Below are 10,349 nucleotides of genomic sequence, written 5' to 3'. Positions count from 1 at the left end.
TTATAATAAAAGACGACAGCACAAGTGTTGAATCGAAAATGTTAATTGCAAAAGAAAAAAAATAGTAAAAATAAATTACTACTGTTGGATCCAGACATATCAGCCATTAAAAAACGTTGTACATTTTACACATATATTATAATCTTAAATTATTGTACAAAGCCGTTTTATGGCAATCCACTTACAACATCTCAGTGAAGGAGTCCACAGTTTCAAAAATTTCAGAACCGCTGGCCTAAACGACTTCTAAAAATTGATTATGAAAATCGATTTTCAATATTCGTCGTGGGAAAGAAAAAATGGTCCATTATGTAGCTTTTTGTTTAACTCCAACCAATCCTAATGGGATATTTTGTTGTTGTTTTTTAAATTTTCGGAAAGCTACATGAGGACTATCTGTAATAGTTGTCCTTAATTTAGAAGTGATAGACTAGAGGTAAAGTAGCTAGTGAACACCACTCACCACTGTAACGGATTTGCTATTATACATATATTTTGATATCGATGTTTGTTTAATTAAGTTGAATTTATATTTAGAAATGTACACAACTTATACTGTTTAAATCTATCTGTATTGGGAATTCCCCGCCGATTCACTAAAGTTGTAGAAGATTCTCGAGAGTAAGAATCAACAGTACATGTGTGTGCATAAACATTACTGTATCGTCATTATTGTTGCGTAAGCTGAAACTTCGAGAAACTCTCCTCACGCCTATAAATATATTCAACGCCAAAAGACAGTATATATTACTGATTTGCTACAGTTGGTATACTATAAACCTCAGAAGCTATAATTGTGATTAACGCTTATTAATCGGGAAACTTCAGATATTTGAACGGAACATCTATAAATTTCGAATATTATAAATCATTTAACTTCAGTGGATTCACATCGGACATTAGTATTTTTTACGGAGACATTATATAACTTCAGCGGTAAAAAAACTCGACCTATAATCGGCGTGTGATCAGCTATGACCTTGTTAAGTGAATTGCATCTACATCAACTCAAAATTAATTCGCACATCGTGAACCCTCGATAAGACATCAAGGAAGTTCCAGACCAGAAAGAAGACTCGATACTGTTTGTAAGTTTGTAAATCATTTGTACATAAATCATTATTTGTAATAACTATTATTGTAAATTATATTGTTGTTTGTATATTAAAACATATTTGTATTAAGAAAGAAACTGAGTGTGTGTCTAAAATCTTGTTGGCAAATATCATAAATTGAATACATATTGGCATTTATTTAACTACTAAATCTAAATTACAATTTAACTCAGTTTTAGGTTATTTAAATTGTAATATGTGACACCACTATCTATTGAATTACTCTTTTACCAACGAAATGTGGGATTAACTGTTGAGCGCCATAACCACCATGCTCCGAATGGAATGTAAGGACTGACTGACATTTATAACTTACCACAGCTGAAAGTGTAGTGTGTTCAACAGAATGTCACGGTTAGAACCTTGAATCTTGCAGTTCACAGTAAATGTTTCCAGTAAATGTTTGTATGTTTTGAATTTTGCGCAAAGCTACACGAGGGCTATCTGCGCTACCGTCCCTAATTTAGCAGTGTAAAACTAGAGGGAAGGCAGCTAGTCATTACCACCCACCGCCAACTCTTGGGCTATTCCTTTACCAACGCATAGTGGGATTGACCGTCACATTATAACGCCCCCACGGCTGAAAGGGCGAGCATGTTAGGTGGGACGGGGGATTCGAACCCGCGACTCTCAGATTGCGAGTCGAGTGCCCTAACCACCATGCCGGGCCTGTTACCAAATCTATTACTATATAAACTGAAAACCTTATTATCTACTTTAAAAAATGAATAGCATTCAGTTATAACTAAAAATGTTTACAAAAATACAGGTCTATGGAGTATATTGATCTCTTCAATCCATATCTAGGATCATCTAGGAGAGAAACTCAATACCGATAGAAATATGAGTCCCAAAATGTTTATTCATAAAAAAATAATCACAATACAATTACTAAAACAAAACAATACAGGAAAAAACATGGATGCGTATTCAGTTGTGTGTGTGTGTTGAACTGATAAGAGCAAAATGAAGACTTTATTCAAATGGTTTTACAAGTTTAGTGTGTTAAATGAGTTAAATTATTTTCCTAGTGTTTGGACTATAATATCCTCCAGCTAACGGTCTAAAATGAACACATCACTACAATCATGGTTCAACAAAAAACAAAAACGATTTATTGACAATAACAATAATTAGAAATATATTCAACACTTATCAAAATACAGTTAATAAACATGTGCCTGACCAGCACTTTACTCCAATATTAATAAACAATTTATTATAAATATTAATAAATCAATAATAATGGAAAAGGGAAAAAAGAACCAGAAATAAAAAAAAACTTATAAAAAAAATACAGCAAATACAATATTCCAAAAATACCTTTCAATATCAATAACAATATCGAGTGACAAACAGCAATAACTATACTCTTCCATAACTATCGTGACTCTCTCTCTCCTAGTGAAGCTTCTGGCAGGGTATTTATTCATTACCTGTGCTTTGGTAAGTGTTGAATTTATTTCTAACTGTTGTTATTGTGAATAAACTGTTTTTGTTGTTGAGCCCTGATTGAAGCAGCATGTTCATTTTAGACCGTTACATTGGCGCCCGAACAGGAACATTTTCATAAAGGGTGAATTGTGACTTTGGGTTTTTTTGTTTTTCAATTTGGTATCGAGTGATTAATTTAGCAATAATTTAAGTTCAGTAAAATATAAGTTAGCTAGTGTTTGAAAAAATAACTGTGTTAGTATGGAAGTTAGTGGTGTGGAAAGCTTGAAGTAGTTTCTGTCAGTATTGACAGAACAGGTGGAAATGCTAACACACATGGTGATTGATCTATTAGCAAGAGAACCTAGTCTCCCTCCTCTCAACCACAAGCATCGAGAGTTCATTCTACCTACAGACCTGTGGAAAATTCAGCGATTTACGTTACCTTAGTCAACCCACCACCCCTGCCTGTTGAGAAGTTCGACAGTATGTCGGATTTTAATATTTTAGAGTTTCTTAAAAATTTAGAAAGACATTTTTCTATGTATCAAGTACCTGAGAATAAATGTGTGGAAACTGTGGTTTCTTGTTTGAGGGGAGGGCCACTAGAATGTTGGAAGGCTTTCGAACACTGGAGAGAACTTAAAGAAACATTGACTAATTTGTACTCAACAGTGTTAGATAATATCGAATTGGCTAAGGAACTCTTTAGTAGGAAGTACCACGCTAATTCAGGGGAGTCAGTTGAGATGTTTATTTAGAAACCTGTGAAAATTTATAAATTATGGAACCCTGAAGCTACAGAAAGAGAAATTGTGAAGTGCATAATATCACAATCGCACGTTTCTTTACGAGAATACTTGGGATGCTACTTTGTTATATCTATTTCTGATGTGCTTAAATTTACTGAACAATACGATCATCGCCGGAACAATAAACAAGAATCTTTTAATAGTGAAGTGATTAAAACTGAGCATCATAATACTAATAGACCTGTGCGACGCTATACTTGTAATCAAATAGGGCACTTATATATGCATTGTCCCAAGAAAATGAAATATGTAAGTAAGAAACAAAGGACAGCGGTCGGGAAACGAGAGCAAGGATCAAAGAAGGAGGTTTTTAACCTTAAACATCAGTGTGTGAAAGTAGAAGGTCGTATAGATAATGGGTTGGATTATTAGGTACTAAATGAACATATTTGGCAACAAATCAAGATAAATGATCCAACATTTCAACTAAAAACTTGGAGTAAAGGTAACGTGTCTTGCCGATGGGATGACGAACTGTTAACCGTTAGGATATTTTGAAGCAAAACTATTAGTAATAAATAGCATTGTGGACCAATGTTTTGTTGTCGCTGAAGATTTCGCTGTATCTTATCTTATTGGATTAGACTTCATTCAGCAACACGAAGCAACCCTTAATTTCTTCACAAATATTCTTGAATTAAATATGCCATCTGTTAGGCATTACTTTGACTGAAGAAATACAATGTTCACATTTAAAGATTCTGAACGATTAAAGTAACTTGTGTTGAAATATGCCGATATTTTTAACAATAAACTTAACCTCACAAACTTGTCTCAACATAATATTTATGATATATTGTTTATTAATAATGGTGTGAAGTACTGACCAGGCACTTGTTTATTAACTGTGTTTTGATAAATGTTGTTATTGTGAATAAAGTTTCTGTTCTTGTTGAACCCTGATTGTAGTGGCGTGTTAATTTTAGACCCTTACAAACGTATATTGATTTTTTTTTCATACCTTTGACTGATTCAAATTTTAATGCGTATACTGCTGTATTTTCAAAGAGAATTTTTTTTGAAACTTTCTTCGAACTAAAACAGTTAATGCACGCATTATTGGAAGGGAAAAATGAGTTCATAGTGACCCCATGTCTGTAAATATCATGACAACATGTAAAGTGGAATCGTAACATAGAAGCCATCACAAGATCAAATATAACCAGAGACTGTGCTAAAAGCACTTCACCAATCACATCAGAGCCAGAAGAAAAAAAAGTTACTGAACTGCTTGTCGTGCCATTTCCTGACACATGTTGTAAATGTTAACACAAACCTTGTATACTTGTTATGAAGCCTGCTGATCTTGGTTCCAGATACTATTAACGTCATCTCATAACCTTTTTGTTTATTTTTACTTCTCCATTTTGAAAAACATTCTTAGCCTTTATTTTTACATTAATTATCACATTTCCTATCAGTAACTCTGAAATTTTACCCTATATTTTATTTCTTTATATCTTGTGCTATTTAAAATAGAAAACTTCTGTACGTTTTGATCCCGTTAGCAACACTTGTGTCTCTTGAGAATGTGAGGAGAATGGCCAAGATGATCCAAGAAAATGTTGTTATTCAAAGATTCTTCAGCAACTAACAATGTCCGGTTGTTAACAATCTGTAAATATCAATGTTAGCATCAAACTTGTTCATTCAGCTATTGTTACAAGAAGTTTGCATAGTAATGGAGAAATAACTAATAGGAAATATTTAAAACACCAATGAAGACATAGCTTATAGAAAATAATCAAAAACACTAATAGAGACATAACTAATAGGAAATACTCAAAATAATGATGAAGACATAACTAAAAGGAAACAATCAAAACACTAATGAAGACATAATTAATGGGAAATAATTAAAATATTATGTAAAATAACAAGTTTTTATTACTAGTATAACATGTAATATTTCTATTCAAAGTTTAAGCAATTTTATATAAGAACTATAGGTTAAAGGTGAACCACACATTAATTATTATGGGGAAATAAACACCATTTTTGGATATGCATATCAGTAACTTGAAAGAACAAGTAGACACCCTCTTAAGGTTTTCCTAGAATGTAATGAATTTCAGGCATCTGGTGAAGGCATGATTTACAGTAATGTCACCCTATAATTCTTCTCTTTTAATTTGGATTACTGATTAAATACATTTCACTTTATTTTTTAAGATATTAATAAAAATAAATAGTTATACAAACGTTAATGAAGACAGAACTACGAACACATACTTCTGATACTAGACATTTTGCTGCACTTTCAATGTTGATGTTATCTTTAGCCGATGTCGGATACCAACCAATAAATCCATTGTCTTGACAAAACTTCTCCATAAGTGTAAGGTTGTTCACTGCTCCTTCTTTCAACATATCACACTAAAATATTGCAAGGATAAAACTGCAAAATCTATATATTAAATAAAGAGATTCATATATGATGGGCTACACAGGGGTCATTGAAAGACATTTTATTGTTTTAGAATATGAAAGTAAAGAGCACCATACCTGAGGACCATGTTTGAAGTTAATTAGATCTATTTTGTAAAACCATTTAGTCAATAATTATTATGTCGAAACGAGCCTTGTTTGATTATATGAAAATACAACAGTTTAAAAATAACACTTTTTAGTAATAAAATATGTAGTAATTTAAAATCAACTTTTTGTGTTAGAAAAGGGTCCGATTTAAATCCAAACGAGTTATTAGTAAAACACTTAATATCATTGCTTGTCAAGCTTGGTTGTTGTTAAGCACAAAGCTACGTAATGGGCTATCTGTGCTCTTCCCACTACGGGTATCGAAACCCGATTTGTAGAGTCGTAAGTCTACAGACTTACCGCCGAGCCACTGATAGAGCCGCTTGTTAAGAGAACAGAGTAAAAACTAATTTTTTTCGTAGTTAAAGCAAAAAGCAAAAGTAGGTTTACTCATATATCTTGTAGTAGTTAATTAATAAAAGTAATATACCTTTTAAAAACACAATGATTCATTATTGCACAAACAAAGACATTTTTCTACACGTTTTGGCCACATTTGTTCGGGCCATTCTGCTTGATGATGGCCCAAACAAATGTATCCAAAACATGTAGAAAATTATAATAAAAAAATCGTTGTTTAAATTTGTATTAATTTTATTAAAAGACAATAGTTTGTAAACTAACCTTGTTTGCTAATAGAACACAGGGTACAGTACTTCCATCTGTTAAACGGACCTTGTTGTCCAGGTCGTTTTTCCATTTCACGACAGCAGCAAATGTTTCCATTCTCGTAACATCAAAAACGATAAAAGCACCAACTGCTTCTTTGTAATAAACTCTTGTCATATTCCCAAACCTTTCTTGTCCTTTACATAAACAGAACGATTAATCTTATGTCGAACTGACTCACCATTATAGTTTCCAAGAATTGATGCCGTTAAAAGTTGAAGACAAACAGATCTTACATGCAAAATGGTCATAGGTTTATTGTTATAACTGAATCGAACCTCAATTTTAAATTATAAACTCAGACGTTTTGACCTGCAAAAGTTTTTATTTATTTTTTGTAACTTTCTGGAAGATAATCTTTCCTTAACTATTCTTGAATTTACTTTGTTTCATTCAATATCAAACTCCCTGCAATTTTGGCCACCTCGTCATTACTATTATTACAATTACTTTTCAGAATTGACATTCTAATATTAAATAAATAATGTAATAACTCATCATAAAGTAATTATCAAATACTATGTTTTTCCTTACAGCAGTATATTAATGTATCAAGTAATTAAAAAATACTCCTTTTTCCCTTACTATAGTATATTAATGTATCAAGTAATTAAAAAATACTCCTTTTTCCCTTACTGTAGTATATTAATGTATCAAGTAATTAAAAAATACTCCTTTTTCCCTTACTATAGTATATTAATGTATCAAGTAATTAAAAAATACTCCTTTTTCCCTTACTGTAGTATATTAATGTTTTCAATCTCTTATTTTGTCTTAGTGCATGATGTACTATGTATTTCATTCAAATACAAATTACAATGATAAAAATCTAGCCTACCTGCAATATCCCATAACTGAAGTCGAATCAGAGTATTGGAATCCCAGTTGAGAACCTTTAGAGCAAAATCAACTCCGATCTATTACACAGGTGTCAGGAAAAAACAATTCGTAGATTATATTTATATATCCAAAGAGATTTGTGCTTTTATATTTTTGACTTTACTTTAGTATTAGCGTCATTATATAGGAGGTTATATTAAAACGATTTTGAATATGGAATTCAGCAAGTCACATGACAACTACAGCCGATAAAAAGTCGCGGTGAAACGCAATATACCAGAACTACATTTTGACATTGTTTGGTTTAATGTAGGCCACCAAATATTGATCAATTTTGAGAAGGATATGTAACAGACCTTTCCAATGAAAAATATTCATACATCCAGGTCACAAAGATGTGTTTAGATCGGGGATTTAGAATTTCAAAGAAGGGTATATCCCTTTTAATTAACTGCATTGGAAAACAGTGTAATATGGATCAACTCCAGAAAGAGAGCTACAACAAGTCGTGACCTCGTTATTGTAAACAAAGTGTGGCGTCTTGTAACAGTTGAGAATTCACTAACACAAAGGTCAGTGGCAAAAGTCGTCCATGTGTCACAGGCAACAGTACACGACATAGTACAGAAATATTTTCGTCTGCAAAAAAACGACACAATTATGTGTACACAAACTGCTTCCATGACGTATCCATTCAACCCTCGCATACCTCAAGCAACGTAAGAATGAAACTGATTTCATGCTATTCTATTCGAAGACGTGACATACCAGTCAAGTCGCCGGACACAAGGCCTATGGATATCTGTGCAATTGGACTATTGAATGAGCTCTAAGAAAATTTTGTCCTCGTACATCAGTAGGTCCTAACCACCAGATCACAAGGAGATTTCAGCTGGACCGCAAGACGGTTGAAGAAATATGTATATCTTAAAATATAACAAAAATACTTAGTTTTACAATGTAACTTAAAATATATCCAAAAGTTAACAATATATGAATCGACCCGTGAAATTTTTGGATCAAAACTAGCTGGTCCTCAGTTGGAAAAAAGTTTGATAACTACTGCACTCATGAAAGCATCAAAGATGAGAGGTGGGCTTCAGATTTCACTGCCTTACGACACAGTTTTTAGAAACAGAAGCTCCGCTACAGAGGTATGTTCAAGATGCAAAATCGTCAGATAGAAAATGACCGGACTGCCAAAGTGGACTGCAACGACGTGATTGGGCTCCAAAGTCTATGAATATAACTTGCTCATTCTCTGTATTGAAACAAGTTTGACGAATCACTAACAGGTAATGCAAACAAATGTTGTTGTTTTTGTTCTTTTTTTTTAAGTTAGTGCTACTAAAAAAATTACAGGTACTTTGTGTCAAAAAAAAAGAAGCACATATTTCATTTAACGTTATAATTAATAAATAAATTAACACCTATATATCATCCTGAATTTCACTAACAGTTGAAACGCAAACCTTTATTTTTATTAACTATATGTAATTGGTAATATAAATTACATTCAAAGAAAGTTGATTTATACAGGTCAAAGATTATTAGATTACATATGTAGTAAACGTATTACGTTAACCACAATACCTACAGAAAAATGTAGGTATTGTGGTTAACGTATTACGTTTACTACATATGTAATACGTTAACCACAATACCTACAGAAAAATGTAGGTATTGTGGTTAACGTAATACGTTTACTACATATGTAATACGTTAACCACAATACCTACAGAAAAATGTAGGTATTGTGGTTAACGTAATACGTTTACTACATATGTAATACGTTAACCACAATACCTACAGAAAAATGTAAAGAAGCTCTGTGCTTGCAGTCACCACTTCTTTTATAAAAGTATTTTGGCAGTGAGATACATCAACAGCCCTAGTACACTATTAACAAAGACACCTTGATTGTGATTAAGTAAAGCTATATTTTATTTAGCCGATTGTAAGAATGATTTCGACAGTCGAAATTTAGCCTTTCTCCCAAAGTTCAAACATATTTGTTTTCTATATATCATTATAACAATCTTTGATATAACAAACAAAATAATTAAAAAATTACTGCTATATGTTAATTTTACTTGAATGCTCAGTTTGCGAAAAAGAAAATTTGTTTGAAAAGGTAGTAAAGTACAGCAGTAACAACAACAAAAGTTGGAGAAGAACAACGACTCTCACACGCATTTCAATCTGACTTTTGTCTATTAGCAGACAACTGACCCACTGTGCTCATTTAACAATTTGATGACTACGTATAATTGATATTACTCCTTGATTGGAAGGTACGATTGATAGTTAACTAGCTCACTGTTTAGAAAACCCCAAGTTGACAAATCCAAGACTATATCTCTGTACCGGAAACACCGGTATAAGCGTATAAAACCTGTAGAAAATAGGAAATAAATCTCTGTACCGGAAAACACCGGTATAAGCGTATAAAACCTGTAGAAAATAGGAAATAAAAGTAGCAGTAAGGAGTATACCTGTCACGAACATCAGAGACGTGCATTCCTACTAACCTGACACTATGTTGACTACACAGCTTTCTGTAAATGCTTAGTGTCCTACATAGCCAATCCATCTTTGATCAGTTAGAGATGTGTAAGTCAATCATACATCTGCATAACTGCTTAACCAAGAGACATTGTAAAAATAGTACATGATCAGTTAGACATGTGCAATTCAGTCATAAATCTGCATAACTGCTTAACCAAGAGACATTGTAAAAATAGTATATGATCAGTTAGACATGTGCAATTCAATCATAAATCTGCATAACTGCTTAACCAAGAGACATTGTAAAAATAGTATATGATCAGTTAGACATGTGCAAGTTAATCATAAATCTGCATAACTGCTTAACCAAGAGACATTGTAAACATAGTATATGATCAGTTAGACATGTGCAAGTTAATCATAAATCTGCATA

At 32.5% G+C, this 10,349-nt stretch overlaps 1 protein-coding gene across 1 annotated transcript in view; it reads right to left on the bottom strand.

Annotated features, from left to right (window-relative positions):
• Nucleotides 1-4,845: 4,845 nt before the first annotated feature.
• Nucleotides 4,846-10,349, bottom strand: part of LOC106460174 (ras-related protein Rab-32-like) — a 7,676-nt gene continuing 2,172 nt past the window's right edge. Inside the window, exons 3-6 of the mRNA XM_022386826.1 lie at nucleotides 7,407-7,485; nucleotides 6,524-6,705; nucleotides 5,594-5,737; nucleotides 4,846-4,976 (exon numbers count right to left, since the gene is read on the bottom strand). Coding sequence (XP_022242534.1) covers nucleotides 4,866-4,976; nucleotides 5,594-5,737; nucleotides 6,524-6,705; nucleotides 7,407-7,485 — 516 coding nt within the window. The 3' untranslated portion in view covers nucleotides 4,846-4,865. The remainder of the gene's footprint in view (nucleotides 4,977-5,593; nucleotides 5,738-6,523; nucleotides 6,706-7,406; nucleotides 7,486-10,349) is intronic.

This window comes from Limulus polyphemus, unplaced genomic scaffold (assembly GCF_000517525.1).
Source record: "Limulus polyphemus unplaced genomic scaffold, Limulus_polyphemus-2.1.2 Scaffold723, whole genome shotgun sequence".
Lineage (NCBI taxonomy): Eukaryota > Metazoa > Arthropoda > Merostomata > Xiphosura > Limulidae > Limulus > Limulus polyphemus.
This window is presented reverse-complemented; position numbering and strand designations above follow the sequence as displayed.